Source organism: Symphodus melops (genome assembly GCF_947650265.1).
Source record: "Symphodus melops genome assembly, chromosome: 5".
NCBI classification, from domain to species: domain Eukaryota; kingdom Metazoa; phylum Chordata; class Actinopteri; order Labriformes; family Labridae; genus Symphodus; species Symphodus melops.
Window position 1 is genome coordinate 22,359,571 of NC_136695.1, and position 16,807 is coordinate 22,376,377.

The following is a 16,807-nucleotide window of genomic DNA, read 5'->3' on the forward strand; positions in this document are numbered from 1 at the left end:
AACCTGAAATCAACACGCCAGAAATCAACACTTCAGGCTTGTTATGCAGAATTGCATGTTTATTAGACAGTCTTTAAGAGCAATAGTATTGTCTTACTATAGATGGTTTTTATCCAGTGACGACGAGGCAGTCCAAGTCCCAGTCAGAGAAATTAGTGTGAGTGTGTATGTACATAAACTGTCCTTCTAGAGTAACTTGTACCATGCCACCACAATACCAGAGGAAAAGTGAAGCGATCCAATTCAGATGTATTTCTCATATGCACATATTAGATATTATTATCCGCATAACACTCAAACAACAAAAGCTCCTCCTGTCCTGAGACAAATGGGTCATTGTTTTTTGTAAGTGCTCAGTGAACCATGAAAAAACAATTTTATTATCCCATCTGTCAGTTCAACAGTTTACCCAAAGCATGTTTCAGGTCTAGCTACTGGCTGATAGGGACAAACATGACACCTCAAATCCTGTAAAATATTGTCCATCAATTACATACAAAACAACTCAAACACTATTTTAGACATCTGCAAACTATAACTTCTTTTTAATTAAGATTAGAAAAAAGAAAGTAAATGTAAGCATCTAGGAAATCTACATAAACTACCAACAAACAACAGTCTGAAACAAAAAAAATGCTCGTAGTGTATCATATGACATAACTTATGCTTTGATATAAAACAGCATGTTAGCATAGCTAATGTGAACCTACACAGGCTGTAACTTGACACATATTCAACTTGATCCCATCCAGTGTGCTACCATTTCCATTTGGCAACTGTTCTCATCGGGTTATCTCTGAATTGCTGCAATAAATGTGCATAATATCATATTTAATCTATTAAGAGGAACGATCATTTCCAGACCCCCACCCCCAAATTCACCTATAATGTAAGAGCGCGATGTGACAGAGAGAGGAGAAAATCTTCACATTACAACCCCTCCAACATTAGAATGGACTTGGCACAATTAAAACACCCTTCTCTCACTCCTCATCCCTTACCCCTCCCTCAAACTTCAATTGCTTAAAACTATTCTCCCAGGTGGATGTTTACTGCTCTCTTTCTGCTCACTGGTTGGGAACGGCCTCAGTTCCAAATCTTGAGGAAGCTGTCCCAGGACCCTGTGCAACACGCCATGCCGTCTGAGGACACACCGATACAGCTCACTCTGTTGTCATGACCAGCAAGTACTCCTGAGCCAAGAGAGATAGAAAAAGCACATGAGAGCAGAGCACAGTGCCACTGAAACTAACCTAAAGAAAGGCAATCCAACAACTTCCTGCTGTTTTTAAAAACACAGTTTTGAAGTGGTTTCGGTTAAATCCCGTATGCATTTTTCCTATCTGTGTCTTCTCACCAACTCTCTCAGCTTTAAGTGCATCCCAGATGTTGACGTTGAAGTCATCGTAACCGGCCAGAAGCAGGCGTCCAGACAGGGACGGGGCCAGAGAGGTCACCCCACACATGATGCTGGAGTCCTGGTAGGTGATGAGCTCCTGGTCAGCTCTCAGGTCGTACAGCTTGCAGGTGGCATCATCTGACCCTGTGATCACTGCGTTACCATTGGGGAAGAACTGAAAGAAGAACAAATAATTACAAACAAGGAGCAATTAAAGTCAAATCCCTGGTAGTGTAGGTAGTGTGGTAGAAATCGGCCTGGTCCTTACCCCAATTGCATTGATGTCGCTCTCATGGCCTCCAAAGGTCTGTCTGCATGTGGCCTCCCTGATGTCCCACAGCTTGGCTGTAAAGTCGCACGCCCCTGAGATGAAGAACTTGAAGTCTGGGGACACAGCCAGGGACATGCAGTCTCCCTGGTGTCCTGCAAAGACAGTCTTTTGGGTCCCTGTCTCAATGTCCCATAGTACACTAAAAGGAGATACAAAAATGTATATTTTGACCATAGAGAGGAAGTGGGGCACACAGTTTAGTTAAATTTATCATTAATCAGTCTTACCAAGTGCAGTCTCCAGAGCTGGTGATAATCTCACTGTCGCTAATGAAACGACAGCAGGACAGGTAACCTGGGAAACCAAAAACAATAACAAATGAGCAACCTGGAGCCATAGTATAATTTAGGAGGCCTCATTTACATATTGAATCAGCAGCATTAAGAGATTTCCATTTCCATGCAGCGTGTCCTTACCTGTGTGTGCTGCCAGCTCTCGCATGACCTTTACGTTCCCATCTTTGCCCTTGAGGTTATAGATGGAGCACATGTTATCAAGACCGCCACAAGCCACCATGTTCCCTGAAGGTGCATAGGCGCAAGTCATCACCCATGAGGACTTGAGAGGGATAGCATTCACCTGGAGACACAGAAAGCCAAGCAGAGTTAAATTACAGAATCTGAATGGAAGCCACTAAGACTTTAAGCGTGTGAGAGGGAACTCTTTCATCCTGATACTAAAGGAGATCAATGGGGTCTTCTAAATAAACAACTAATTTTCTGCAAGAAACATATCGATTGTATAACATCTGAATGAATTTTTCTCCTCAGTGCTGGCAATGATTCAAGTCCGTCTCTCAGAATTCAGCAGCTTTTGATGGGTTAATTTATTCAATCAAATCCGAGCACATGCTGTCCTAAAAAAGTGTATAACATGTATATTTACTAAATTAAAAATATAGAAGCGTTTTAAAACTTGTGGTGGCTTGTTTAGTCATTAAAACGTTGTTTTTTATTCCTAGATTTGCAGGTGATCTCGTATTTTTAAAGTCCATTCCAGTTTTAGACTCAGTTATCATCGTTAATACGTCATGGTTTACATGTTTCTCTCATCTATCATTCTGTAATCATGTTCCACCTCCTCTTTGCTTTTTTCCTACCTTGTTGGTTGTAATGCTGTCCCACACTATAAGTTTTCCATCTTGTGAGGCACTGACACACAGCCTGGCAGTGAAACAAAGAAGATATGAAAGTCTTTAATTCAGGCCAAAAACAAACACCATCAGATACAAACCATGTGCCCATTAATCCAGCAATTTAACACTACATTTTTACAAATTCATACAACCAGAATTATCTCGCCCTCTCTTGCATTTTTTTGGCTCTTCTTGCTCTAAATGTGATGACATTTTGTCTATGAAATTAATAAACAACAATTGTTTGTGTATTTACGTGGAGTCAGTGCCCCAGTGCATGGCGTAGATCTTGGCAAGGTGACCCCTTAGTGTTTTCCTGGTCTTCATCTGGACTCGGCCCATCACAGTGATCCCAGCTGCTGCTTCTTGTAGAGTTGTGTCCTGCACCGCCTTTCGAGCCGCCTGCAGAGCAAACACAAACACAGTTAAGTCAGATTACTGCAGGTGTTGATATAAAATGTAGTTATGAATCATACAGAAATATTTGACGAGGGTAAAAAACAAGCCACATAATGATGTCAATGATAAATATTGTTGACAGCCAAACTGTTTTCTTAGTTAATTGCCTACTGACAGTGATCTGATCTTTGAGACTGTCCGCCTCCTTTCGCAATTGCTCCATTTCACCCATGGCGATTGTTGTTAGGCACCGTCACCAATGGAGACAGGTAGAGATGGAAGGAACGCGGATAAACCTGAAATTTAAGAAGAAGGAGAGATTATGACAAAAACAGTATTTACTAAATAAGATAAAATGTGAACCATGTGTCTTTGTCAGTAAATCATTGCTTGCTGTAATTGTACCTCAACCTACCTGAGCTCTTTTTTAACCCTCCCTAGCTCCTGTCTCCAAGTGAGTGCTATTTTGCAAGTCAAACTGGCCCTCGTCTACTTTGCAAACTTTCATAAACAGGCAGGAGCAAACACAGAAACCCACAGAACACACCTATACATGCATACACATCCACGCACACACACAAACACAGAGTGTATGAATATTCAAGCAAGGTATTAACAGTGAAAGTATTTGCTCTTCAGATGATGTGACACTTGTTCAGCACACACATCCTCACCCCGAATGTACACACAAACCAGTATGTCCTGTAATAATGTCATCAGTGTATATCTCACTTCAAATTCACAACAGTGACAGCAGCACTTTGGGCCGTTTGACACCCCAGCGAGCCCTCAACTAATGTTGATGGCTATTGAATTTGGTAATGTGGTGATTAAATCAGCAATGTTTAGCAGCAGAAGCAATCACCTAATGGAAAAACTCATACATGTGTGACAAATGGAATCAAGGCAGAGTCATGAACACAGAAACACAGTCTAACTTTAGAGCAAAGCAGCAAAACAGAACACCCTCCTTTTCCACTCTCTACACTTACACATATTGATTTTTGTAAGTATGTTTTCATGGCGATTTCTTTCATCTTACCTTGTGAATGTGGTGAAGGGAATACCTGCGTTGATCTTATCGTACTTGTCCCTGCAGCAATCTCTCACTCGCTCTCTCATTCACTATTTGAATGAGCGTCCCAGTCAAAACACATGACCAGGTACATTTGCCTCTAATTTGTTTTTAGTGAGAAGGGGAGGACGGGAGTGAAGGATGCAGTGACTCTTTTGAAAAGAAAGTGATGTGATCCCTTTTTCTACTTGGCATCTTTCCTTTTATTCATTTGTAAAGTTTAAAGAAAGCCTGATATAGTGGTTTAGTGAAATGAAAATGCTGATTTATAACCTGTACTGGAGCTCAATGCTCCAAACACAGCTACAGTAAGGGTGTGCTGCCTTAAACAGCTGATGGCTACATTGCCACTGATGTTGGTGACAGGGGATTTTAGGCATTTGTTCCAGATGGAAAACTGCTTTGATAATGAGTGTTGTAATGAATGCTTTAGTCATGCTATTACCCTTTTGCCATTCTGTCCCTGTGACCCTGCCATTGTTCCATGTGATTAAATGACTGCTAGAGGTTTGCTGGATGGCAAAATGCATTAACACAGCTGACAAGAGAAGAGGGATGGAAGGAAGGGAGGGAAAGAGGGAGGGAAGGGGAGGGAGGATGGAGGGTAAGAGGCAAGGCAGGCGAGTGAGTTTTAAATCCTACTGGCTGAGATTTTAAGGGAAGCCTTTTGAATCAAATCTGCTCTCATCCGATTACTGACTGCTCTTTGCATCTGGATAAGAGATCGAGAGAAGGGGAGGGTGTGGGACGGGAAGGGGGGAGGGAGGGAGGGAGGGAGGGGGTTGGGGCAGGTAGTGGGATGAGACGGGGGAAGGGGGGCAGATGGAGGAGGTGCAACAAGAGGAGGGAGAGTTGTGAGAATGGGAGCCTGTGAAAGATGGAGGGGTTTTTTTTTGGTTGGGACTCGGCCTGTGAACTTGAGTTTAAACAGTGACTGTGTTCCTCTGCAGTCTGCATCTCTTCCTGAGCTGACCGTAAACAAAAAAATCTCCTTTATTTATTTGATTTAAATGACTTCAGAATATGAGTTCTTTGTCTTTCGTAGTTCCTTATCAGTCCTATGTGCAAGGTGCACCAAACTACCGTGCCAAGATAAAGCGATGAGTGATAAAGCTCAAAAGGGATACATCTTTGAAGATTTGTACATGTTGATTAAACAGCCATAGACTAACTTTTCGTTGCTCTGGTGCTGTTGTAAATCTTTTTGCATAAAACAAAGCTTGATTTGTGGAAACAATGAATTGTAATGTGATTTTTGTGTCATGTACTTGACTTGTTGCATTGATCCAAAAACTTCTTTCTGACCTTGTTTATTGATCCACTATAACAGAACAAGAACGTTTACAGTCAAAGTATAAACTAACAAACCTTTATTTGATTTTGCAAGCTTAGACTGAATGTTTTACATAAACATAAAAAGTCATTGTTTTTTGTGTGCAGGTTATGTCTGACAGTATTCAGAATCTGACCACACAAGGAATCATTTTGTCAGATTATCAGGCCACATGACAAAACAAGCAGTGCAGGCGGATCCCATGTAAATCCCTCTGTCCTGTGTGCCATGAACATGAGAAAATGTCAGTTGCCAACTGTTTGTCAATTTAGCTTTAAATGGCATCTACACATGTATTCATACATGTTTTAATCTACATGGTTCATTTAAGATTATAGGTGTTTAATATGTAAGCAGGCAAGGTGAAAAAGGCCTTTTTGATTCAATAAAGATTTTGTTTGCTTAAAGTTTTGAAAGCTGGCAAACGTCTTTTTTTTGCCTTGAACCCAAGTTGTATCCAACAAACATGACAGACGGGTTGCACTCTGATCTGTCATCTGAGTACCATGTATCAACTTTACAGCTACCTCAACAAAATATGGAAACACCAATAACACAACCGTCCACTCACCAATTAGGAGTCTCTCTTCTCGAGGTGTTTTGTAGATCTTGAATCAGTCTTCCTCTGGCGCTCTCTCTCTGGTCGATAGCATAAGTTCAGCCTGCCTTTTCACCACACTTTCTCCCGCTCATTCACTTTTGGTGTCACACACAGTGGGCTATTCCTCCGTCACTCACTCTCTCCACTGCTCCTATGAGGAACAGATGAGGATTGGAGGGATGAAGGCAGATCAGTGATGAGGGGATAAACCCTGGGATGGACAGAGAGAAGAGGGATGGGGGGTGGGGGTGGTGTGCAGGAGTGGTGTGCAGTGGGGGTAAAAGAGACAAAATAGGGAGAGAAGACCGTGGGGGGAACCAAACAAGGTGCAGAGCGTGGCTGTGAGGTCACAAGACATGAGCCGGGGTGAATCTGAATCAAAAACTAAGAGATGGAAATCATGGAGGGGAGGGGAAAGAAGATAAATACAGGAGCTGGGAACATGGCTTTTTATGGTGCTGAGGTGGTCTTAAAAAGATCGCGGACTGGCAGGAGGGTTTGTGTTTTGTAAACCCGAGGTGAAGCTAATATTAGAAGGTTTATGTGCAGAGATCAGACAGGGTACAGAAGTGATATTGAGAATTAGTGCAGGATCCAGGAGAGAGGTGTCTCTGGTTCAGCACTTACTACACAAACACTACCACCACGAACGGTTGCATACTTACAGTGTTTTACAACTAGAAACAAAAGGTTCATTCTTTCATTATTTGCCCTCGCCCCCTCAGAGTGCACACCTTGTGGCGTATTACCTAACAAAGTACATCACCTGTATTTGTTATGAAACAGCAGCGCACCCATTATTGTGAGGATAACATTTCCAGGCCAAAGGATGGTTATCTGAGTATTAGTTACCTTTCATGGGATACCAGCTGTGATAGCAAAGATACAATGTTTTTTTTTTATATTAATCCTACTTAACGTTTAGTAAAATGTTAGGCCTATATAATGTCCATGGTGAGCAGGGTATGTGGCTGTAGTAGATTAAACATGGTGAAACAGGTTATGAATGGTTGATAAAGTTAGTATTGCTCCACTCAGGAGTCATATAAATATAATTAAAACATACCACATGTTCTTTTGCTGATATTTGTAGTTCTTTTTTTATGCTGGAGATATTCTTGCTTTTTAAAGGGGACATAAGGGGATATGGAGATCATGGCTGAGTGTTTAGATGCTCTTTTGTACCCTGGTTTTGAGCCTTCTCCTGGTGCGATTTTTATTCAGAGTATGATCTTTAAATGGAACCTGAGAAATCTGGTTATTCAGATACGTGTTTAAATGTGATCACAACTAAATCCAGAAATAACTTTAAACTCGTCAATCTATACACACTGCTTTATGTTAATACTGTAAAAACATTTCCTCTTTTAAATCATCCCATCTGTTACATACTGTAATTACATTCTTACGTCTTATTTAGTCTTTAGTCTTGTGTTTATCGTTGTTTTTAATGTTGTACATAAGCTGATTCTGATTCAGAGCAGCGATCTGCAGGTTTGTCTCGGTTTGTTTACATTTCAACCACTTTGTTTTGAACAGAGATTGATGAGAAACGGAGATGAGGCGTTTACCAGCCATAGTAACCTGCTTTGACTTGAGGGGCTTCAGATATTTCGAGACATCCTAAACTCAGGATATGGCCTTTTCAGGATTTCTGCAACCACTGATACAACGTTTACATGCGCATTAGATAACCAGTAAACTTTAAAATCCCAATCACAGTCTTACACAAATAACAGTCTTTGTGATTCATACATATATGCAAACACACTACAAAATGTTTCTGGTTTGTGGTTTTATATCGTGTGACCTACTCCTTGTGTTCAAGTTTAGAGTCAATGTGGATAAACTGAGCTCTGTAGTTCAACAGTGTTGACCTCCGCTCACTCAAGCACAGTGATGACAGAGGCCGGCTGACGGAGCCGGCTGAGCTGAGCCTGGATTTATAAAAAATTGAGTTGGCTGAGAGAGGAGATGGAGCGTAAAACTGAGAGAAAACCTGAACTAGAAGAGGATTTGTTAGCATGCGCACAGACACAGATAAAGGTAGAGAACGAGTTATATTTGTGTTCTAAAGATCTGAGATGTTTTGATCTGGCATTATCTGTCCTGTAAAATATTTTATCTTTCCATTTGTAGCTTACTTTATCTGGACTTTTAATGCCATTGTGTGGAGACTTTGTCTTTTTTGTTCTTTAAAGCTGGGCAAAGCCCCTCTTTTGTCAATAAAAGAGGTAAAGTGGGTGTAAGTGGGTCTGGATTGGGGTTGGGTCAACGGATTAACTGACATGTCAGTCTGTCAAAAACAACTATTATGACGTGCATGCATAGTAAATAAATGAATGCAATCCTTCCATTGACTCCCGTGTTGTCATTACATATGTGGTTTGGACCACAAAGAGAAGGAATGAATGAATGTGTGAAAGTCTAACAATAGAGACGTGTGATCATGTCTACCACTCTCTACATATAGCACTCGCTTATAATTACATCAGGATGCAGTGATTTCAGGTTATAAATAACTACGCCATAAGGGCTTACAGTACATCATTTCTGGAAATGATATTTAAAGTATGATAAATTCACGTCATACAGCTATAAATTGCATACATTCCGGACAAGTGTGTTGTTGGAACGATAGATAACCTGGGTGCTTAGTGTGAGGGTATCCAAGATGCATTATATAGACATAACACCTACTTAAGAGCAGATTAATGCAGACCTTTAGGGTGCAGCATGCTTTCAGCGTGTGAGGGAGGGAAAAGGTTAAAGCCAAGACTCCATTAAACAGGCGGGCCGACCCAATTCTGCAGTAGCAAGGGGGGGATTATAACACAGGGGGTAGTGAGAGTGTTAATATCAGCCATAAACAGGACTTGACTCTGTACCTAATGTACTGCACGGAAGCAAAGGAGGGGACTAAAAGAGACACTGGTTTTAATGGGGAGGAGAAAATGGGAGTGTCGCTCCGACCGACGTGAATGATTAAATGATCTCCAGCTGGATTAATATTCCATATTCTAAATGGGAGATTTTTTAAGCTTCATAAACAAATGCTCTCATTTATGAGGGATTAACAATAATCTCTCTATTTCTATCCTTTTTCCCTCCTGTGCACCTCTCCATACCCTCCCCCCTGTCTCTCTTTCTCTGTTCACGCTTCTCTCTCTTGAACTGTAGTTTTTCATGTGTTGCATGAATGTAACTACGTTTCCTGCATCCCTGTCGCATATCTTATCACATGCTCCCACAATTAAGAGGCATTAAAAAAGTGACGTTTTTTTTTAAAGTTTCAGCCAGAGAGTGTGTGGGGTGATCACTTAACAGATTACACAGTTTTTCTTACTCTTTTCTGTCCCTTTTCTGCCCTCTCTTTGTCACTTAGTGGCTTAAGGTTTCTTACTAATGCAAAAAGACTCCAAAGTACTAATAAGAAACTGTTAATGAGTCACATTCATTTGTTCTTTTAATCTCTTACCATTTTAAGGAAGTGATATTGGTCCATAAAGCTGCTTAAACATAAGTACACATTGACAGTAGAAAGAGAAAATGACCCACTTATCTTCTTCATGTAAGGTATAAATATTGTATGTATACACACGTGAAGGCAGCTTTATATGAAAGAGGCAGCAAGATGAATGTCTGTGAGAATAAAAAACTGAAACAGTGAAGTGTTCATGGTCGGAGCGTGTAATGGTCCTGTTATGGGAGAAGAGAAAGATGAGTCTGTAGTCCAGTTTGGGAGTTTCAGTCAGTCTCTGGATATGTTTTCCTCTCACAGCTCATCTTTCCTCCCTGATACCCTTCCTCTCCCCCCTTTGCCTCTTTCCTTTGGTGCTTGGCTCCGCGCATTCCTCCCGACGGTGCCCTCTGTCTTTTCCTCGTCCTTTTTCACCACGCTCTGTCCGTCTGCCGCCCACATGGCCTCCGCCTCCTCTCGCTCCTGAGGGACGCAAACAAAAGCATAGCACTGACAGATAAAAGTTTGGTTCTTCAGTAGCCTCTGTAACATGACAGGCATGTTCTGAAGTGATTACAATTGTTCCTGTAAAAAGTCTGCTCATCTCTAATTCTAATATTTGTCTGATTTTTGAACAAATATTTGGAAGCCGGCTAATTTTAATTTTCCTGTAGCATGTGATAAAGCAACAAGAAAGTGAGACTATGACTAGGTGGCAAAATGTGTGATATTTTTAATATATTGGTTTATATGACAATGTGATAATATATAAGAGAGATTAAGATTGATAAACTTAGCAAATTGACTCATAAGATTCACTTACTCATCTATGTTCATTTTGTCACCAACACCATAGGTTATTGATAACTAAGGCCTGCACGATATGACATAGATATACACATGCCAACATTTTTTATTTTCATGGAAATGGCTATTGAGTGGTTCTTTGCAGATTTATATTCTGGATATAGAAAACCGACATAGTTTGTTCCCAGACTGACAACAACCTGCAGATTTGCATTTCACCCTAGTTGGCCAACACTGTTGTCACGACATCAACCCTTAGATGAAAAGGTCAGACCTGAGGTGAAGGTTGAGCAATGATTCTCATCCCTAATACTCACCATGTCCCTGTAGAGCTTCTCCGTAGTGAACCAGAGGGCCAGAGCGCACCGTCGGCCCCTGGTCACCGCTCTAACACCGTGTGGGTTCACTGGACCGGAGGAGAAGCCAACCAGTCTCCCACAACTGGGTTTTACTCGAGCCTGGAGACATGTTGAAGTTGTCTTGAGCAGGTTGACATGAAGTGACCTCAGTTAAAACCTCACTCTAAAGATTAACAGTAACTTACTGTTTCTGTCTTTGCATCCCTGTTAGTGAAGAACAACTCTCCACCATCAAAGTTGTCATTCAGGTAGAGAATGGCACTGTGGATGAAATAATAAATAACTACATTAAAATATAATACTAATATTGTAAGCAAATTAAGACAAAACAAAACCTGTGTTAGGATGCTGTGTTTTCCTGCTTTCCCTGATTCACTCTGATTATGTTCATGTACCTGAGTTCTCTGTGTGTGAAGGCTGGTGGTTCCCTCCAGCACTGCTTGGTCTCTGGCTCGAGGAGACAGTTGTCAACATGCACAGGGTGAGACAGGTCCAGCCTGCCCTCCTGGTCTCCTGAGGCCATAGACAATCAAACACATGACTTCTCAGAGGGACATGCTGACAGTGAAGAAGTCTGTGAAACCCTGCAGTAAGTTTTTTTTCTCTCCTCATGATCAACCCTGTTTGCATTATTACCCAGAGTTATAATGATTCCCGCTCCTGAGGGATTTGAATAATGGTTGCATTACCTGCGACAGCACTGCGGCAAACCAGGTGTGTGAAAGAGACAAAGAGTCCCGAAGGGCTCCTGAAGTAGGAGTGAAGCAGGGTTCTCACTCTCTCGCCCAGCTCGTAGAGAAGCTTGGCATCTGATTGGTTCACCAAACCATCCTGAGACAACTGCAAAAAGAATATAACTATATAAAACACATCACCAAAAGACATCATGAGATCACCACTGAACAGAAAGAAAATAATGTTGTTGTTTTTTTTTTTAAAAAGTTCAGCAGGTTAACTAACTTTAGGAGTTATTCATTCAAGGCTAAAACTAACTTTTTCCTTGTTGAATAAATTGATTTTTCTTACATTAATCAGTCCAAATGATGTCAAAAATGATGAAAAACATTGATCCCTGTTTTCTGAAGCCCAAAATAACATCTCATTGTCAACAACCAAGATGATTTTGTTTTACTGTCAGAGATAATTAAAGACACAAGAAATAATTCCCATTTCAGAAGCAAGCACCAGAGAGATGTATCTATTTTTTCTCTTACAATGTACAAAAAACTATGAATATATTATCAAAATATTTGCCAGTTTATGAGGGATGACAAATAATAAATCTTTTTCTTCTTCCATCATTGTCTCCTCCTCACCCACCTTTACAGCCCTGAGAACCGTAAGGCCTTCAAACGTCTCATGAGGCGTGTGTGGAGACCTTCGGCCCTGATAACCATCTCCAGCCGATGCTGCAGCCTGTACGTGAAGAGATTTGTACATCAGAGTGGGGGTTTACCTGAGAGGGCAAGACTTTGAACAACTGAAACGTACTGATGCTAACTGCATTATCTTGTCGCACTCCTTCTCAGTCATGACTCCATCCAGTACTACGCGGTTGGTCCCATTCAGAACCTCATCGTCCATGGTGATGGTCACGCCCACCTGAGGGACTGGACCACCTGGGGAGATAGTGAATGAGGAAGGATTAGAGGGGAAACTGGTAAAGTATTCACTGCAACAAGCAGATAAACTAATCCTACCTGCATAAAATCCACTGTCATCCACGACCTCCTGCTTCACTTCCTCTTTTGTTTTCTCGTTCATTTTCTCTTTTTCAGCTCTGAAATTGAAATTCAAACATCACTGACATGACTTCATATTGGAAAAACTCTTGGCCCAGAATGGATTTTCTTGTTTATCTCACCTCCAAACATCCCTCATTGATTCAGGTACAACATCTTCTGGAGTCCAAAGATCCTGAATGGAGGGCAAACGCTCAATTTTGCAATTTAATTTTTGACATGGAAAAAGTGATTTTGCCTGAGTACTTACTGGGTCAGTGAAACTGAAGTCAAGGTTCTCCATACCAAAATACAGAAGCGTTTTCTCCTCCAGAGAGCGACTGACATATGTAACAAACTCCTAAAAACACACACACACACACACACACACACACACACACACACACACAATGAAGTCATATAGAACAAACGAGTTTATTTCTTGATGACAGTGAAAACAAAAAGAGAAACTGAGATAATCACAAACACATTTGTAATCTGAATGTACTGTCAGGTACCTGAGCAGGCTGTGTGCCCTGTGACTCTGTGTCTCCACCTAGTGTCTCATAGTAGAGCTGCAAGTTGTCTAATGATTCCTTGTCAGAGGGGTAGAACAGAAGAAGAGAGCGTAGAGTCTGCACTGCTCCACTAATATCTCCAGCTGTGGGAAAGTAGGGATAATAAACAAAAGAAACGTTCTACTCAATCGTTCAAAAGTGGGTTGATACTGAGCTCAACAAAGATCAGCTCAAGAAACACATACATTGTGTCATTTTATAGAAAATTCCAGAATAATGTACAGTTTAATCTCTGACTGCAGACCTTTAAACTGTGCAATATGCAGGTGCTCCAGCTGTGAGGGCAGGAAATCCTCCAAGGCAGAAATCCTCCCAGGCCTTGTGGCTATCTGAGTCACACAGGACTGCCGGCATGACAGCAGGGAGAGGGAGAGAGCTAGACAGAAAAACAACTTGAGGCACTTTCTCTTTTTTTTTTACTGCAGACAAGTCAAGCTCCTCCTGTTTTTTTTGTACCTGCGGCCTTCTCAAAAACACCGTCAACACTGTCCGCTCCCCTGTCCTCTGGTAGCCGCTGGGGGGCTACCTCACACTGCACCCTGCACTCCTCCATCTGACGCAGTGTTTCATTCACACACTCTTTCCATCTTTCTGCAGTCTGCACCCAGTCAGACGAAGCCTCAAGCTGAACTGCAGAATCATACAGAACCTGAGTTTGAAGACAAAAAAAGACATTTTTCAAGAAAATGACGCGACTAGCCTAGCTTCATAAACGTAAGAAAATAAAAGTACAGTTTTTGAAAACTTTCTTAGCATGGGTACACGCCTACATGAGCCGTTGACGCCTATTTCAAACGAGCCTGGTCATGTGAAGACGATGGCTACTGAATATTTTTTTTTTGGGCTCAGTCAGAAGATGCAATGAGTTAAAACTAGCTTATACAGCTGTAAGTTGAGAGAAAGTGAACATGATCAAGAGGAATTCTGTCCCCCAGGGCATTGGCTGTAAACTAATTCTTTTTAAATGTTTCTCTTGAGCAATTTACATTATCATTTTTAACCACTGTTGTCGCCCTGTTCTTTGTTTTGCAAAACTCTGAGCCTTTAGATATTGGTCATTTAAAAAATAAAACGTAGCTATTAAACCCCTATTCTAATTATTAGTATTCTAGTATTTTTTCATTGACCTTTATTTAACTAGGTAATTAACTCATTGAGATCAAAATCTCTTTTACAAGGGTCGCGTGGCTAAGTGGGCAGCAGCAATAAATAGTAAACATTTGGTGGCCTATGTACTGACTGCATTCCCTGCTGCTCACCCAGTGTTTCTCATTCTCTATCTCTCTGTCCTGGAAGGCCTCTTCAGACACTCCTTCCATCCGTCTGTACTTCTCGATGTTGTTCCTCATCTCCAGGTGATTAGGGTTAGCCACAAAGTATGTATGAGCCGCTGACGCCGCCTTCTGCAACTTTTCCAACTGGTATGCAGAGATGAAAAGTGTGAATTAGGTTCGTCAAAAGTTGAGTGTCTATAAGCAAGATCAAGAAACCATGAAATATTTGTTTAAATTTTCAAGGCTTTAAAAAGTTTGCTTACCTTGTAGTATGTGACTTGCAGAAAGTTGTAAGGGTTGCGACTACCGAATTCATACTCTATGTCTGCAGAAACAGGGAGCTGTCCTTCGGGTGTGACTGAGCGTCCGATACAGAACCTCAAACATTCAGCTCTCTGCTGCACCCAGTCCAAGGCCCAGAGGTCCCACAGACTCCCGCCTTCAGAATCTAACAGCACAGAAAACAATGAAGGAGTTTTTGGAGGTGAAATATGACAGTAAGCATTCTCCGTAAGTTAAACAAATAAATAAATTCTAAACAACTTAACAAACAAGTGCAGTATGAGCTTTCCTGTTTGAAATATTGACTATATAGTGACTATTACAGTTAGTCAACTCATTCCAAGTATGATGTATTTAAGTTATTTCCCTTAATTGTATTTTGTTTTTTTCTAAAACAGACAGTGAGCCACTCTAATATTTGAACAAAAGACTCAGAACCTGAGAGTCAGCAAATCTGCCTGTGAGTTCACAGTCAGGTACTAGTACTAGTACTAGTTTGATCCAAAGCATGACGTTTGGTTCATTTCTAATGGCCCGTCACAAGTGGAAACTAAAATCAAACAACTAAACCTGTAAGAGAACTGTGTAATCTGTTGTACACTAATTGATAAATACAAATATTGTCATGGGTCAGTGGTTACAAATTGGGAGAACAAAACATCACAGGACCAAACGGATGGATTACAGGATAATAAAAGAGATTAAAAATGAAGTAAAATATTTTGGGTGACTCAAAATGTAGCTTTAACCCTTTTACTGTAAACACTGATTGTTCCACCTCAGTCTGAATCTTTAAGAAAAAAATGAATGACTGCACACCTTATGGTAATGATTTCAGGGTTCACTTGTCCACATGACTTCAAAAAGTATGAGGCAAACAGATTTTTGTAGGCCTCAGTTTTAAAAAAGTTAAGTATGATGTTGACAACTGGGTTGTCTTGTAACGTGAATGTAAGTCATTCATTGTTCATGTAGACTTACGAATTGTTGCACCAGACCATTATGAAATGTTCCTCTGTAGGCGGTGGGACCACTCAGTAAATAAAATCACAACATTTGAGAATAAATCATTACTTACCAAGTTTATGAAGAGCCTCTTTCCCTGCTGACACACAGTCTTCATGACATTGCCTGCGGACCCTGAACAGTGATTCCTTGGTGACGAGAGATTTTTCTAGCAGCTCCGCTGCCTTCATCCACTCCCCACCAAAATATGAACGAACCCCACTGTAGTACAAGTGATCATAGGGCTGCAGAAGCGACAAGACATTAGAGCTGACACGACCCGAGGCTGCAAAGGCAAAACCAAGTAATTCTACAAAAAACAAAGTTAACGCCACGTATACAGTGAAATAGTTGGAGTTGAGCGCCATGGTCCCACAGCCAGACACTGTGGAGGAGACGGAGTTTGAAGAAGAGGAGGGACTAGGGAGAAATACTCAGGGACGAAAGAGAGTGCTATCCGGGGTTAGGGTTAGTTTCCTTTCGATATGTTTCACTTAATAATGCTTATTATAGCCGATCGGGGCCGAACGCTTGGCAACTGATGAAACGACAAACATTTAAAAAAACAACACGCAGCATAATTTAAGAGCAAACTGCCAAACAAATACAAAGACACAAACGCACTGCAAAAAGGGAAAAAACAACTGCTACCCAAAGAAGCTGCAAGTACAGAAACGAAACTTCAGTTTAAAAAAACCATACGTAGGCACTTTGTAATTCAGATGCACTCTTGTTTTTTTTTAGTTAGATTGTGTGATGAGCGGACTCCAACTACATTCACCATGTCGTGTTGCAATACGCTCATCTCGCCGCTAGAGGGAGCCGCTTGTGGTTGAGTTCAACGTACGCTACCGTAAATATTCGAATAAACCACATTGATATGTAATAGATTAAATGTTACTGAACATGTTCATGTACAATATTAATAAATAAATTACTCACTTTTAGAAATACACAAAGCTTTGACTTTGATTAAGTTATTGCAAATTGAACGTTAATTCACCGAATTACAAAATCACAACCGTAGCCTATATCATAGAGATTACGG

The 16,807-nt window shown here is 41.0% G+C and overlaps 2 protein-coding genes across 5 annotated transcripts; both read right to left on the reverse strand.

Annotated features, from left to right (window-relative positions):
* Nucleotides 1–38: 38 nt before the first annotated feature.
* Nucleotides 39–7,675, reverse strand: gnb3a (guanine nucleotide binding protein (G protein), beta polypeptide 3a). 2 transcript variants are annotated; one of them, XM_079343815.1, is made up of 10 exons: nucleotides 6,244–7,675; nucleotides 3,680–3,811; nucleotides 3,440–3,560; nucleotides 3,122–3,267; nucleotides 2,830–2,893; nucleotides 2,147–2,309; nucleotides 1,958–2,024; nucleotides 1,668–1,869; nucleotides 1,358–1,574; nucleotides 39–1,193 (listed from the first exon to the last, which is right to left on the reverse strand). In XM_079343815.1, exons 3-10 carry the CDS (start codon nucleotides 3,494–3,496, stop codon nucleotides 1,087–1,089), a joined length of 1,023 nt encoding a protein of 340 aa, XP_079199941.1. In that variant the 5' UTR covers nucleotides 3,497–3,560; nucleotides 3,680–3,811; nucleotides 6,244–7,675; the 3' UTR covers nucleotides 39–1,086. The 2 variants fall into 2 exon arrangements, with proteins under 2 accessions (XP_079199941.1, XP_079199940.1); XM_079343814.1 differs by lacking the exon at nucleotides 3,680–3,811.
* A 2,033-nt stretch (nucleotides 7,676–9,708) lies between these two features.
* p3h3 (prolyl 3-hydroxylase 3) lies at nucleotides 9,709–16,610 on the reverse strand. 3 transcript variants are annotated; one of them, XM_079343819.1, is made up of 17 exons: nucleotides 16,541–16,610; nucleotides 15,833–16,004; nucleotides 14,736–14,920; nucleotides 14,458–14,616; nucleotides 13,655–13,847; nucleotides 13,443–13,574; nucleotides 13,139–13,281; nucleotides 12,892–12,981; nucleotides 12,764–12,816; nucleotides 12,600–12,679; nucleotides 12,391–12,518; nucleotides 12,220–12,315; nucleotides 11,589–11,739; nucleotides 11,295–11,412; nucleotides 11,085–11,160; nucleotides 10,858–10,998; nucleotides 9,709–10,216 (listed from the first exon to the last, which is right to left on the reverse strand). In XM_079343819.1, the coding sequence occupies exons 1-17, from the start codon at nucleotides 16,562–16,564 to the stop codon at nucleotides 10,049–10,051; spliced, it is 2,109 nt and encodes a 702-aa protein (XP_079199945.1). In that variant the 5' UTR covers nucleotides 16,565–16,610; the 3' UTR covers nucleotides 9,709–10,048. The 3 variants fall into 3 exon arrangements, with proteins under 3 accessions (XP_079199945.1, XP_079199946.1, XP_079199944.1); XM_079343820.1 differs by having other exon boundaries at nucleotides 16,559–16,579; XM_079343818.1 differs by lacking the exon at nucleotides 16,541–16,610 and having other exon boundaries at nucleotides 15,833–16,335.
* Nucleotides 16,611–16,807: the final 197 nt, after the last annotated feature.

Bases quoted from the DNA above. Each gene is read 5' to 3' on its own strand.
- gnb3a (XM_079343814.1), bottom strand. From the start codon at position 3,496: ATGGGTGAAATGGAGCAATTGCGAAAGGAGGCGGACAGTCTCAAAGAT. The intron at 2,310-2,829 runs GTAGGAAAAAAG...CTGTGTCTCCAG, and splicing joins ACAGCATTACAACCAACAAG to GTGAATGCTATCCCTCTCAA. The intron at 2,025-2,146 runs GTAAGGACACGC...TTGGTTTCCCAG, and splicing joins AGAGCTGGCAGCACACACAG to GTTACCTGTCCTGCTGTCGT.
- p3h3 (XM_079343818.1), bottom strand. From the start codon at position 16,127: ATGGCGCTCAACTCCAACTATTTCACTGTATACGTGGCGTTAACTTTG. The intron at 12,817-12,891 runs GTAAGTACTCAG...CCCTCCATTCAG, and splicing joins ACTTCAGTTTCACTGACCCA to GATCTTTGGACTCCAGAAGA. The intron at 10,999-11,084 runs GTAAGTTACTGT...ACATGTCTCCAG, and splicing joins GGGATGCAAAGACAGAAACA to GCTCGAGTAAAACCCAGTTG.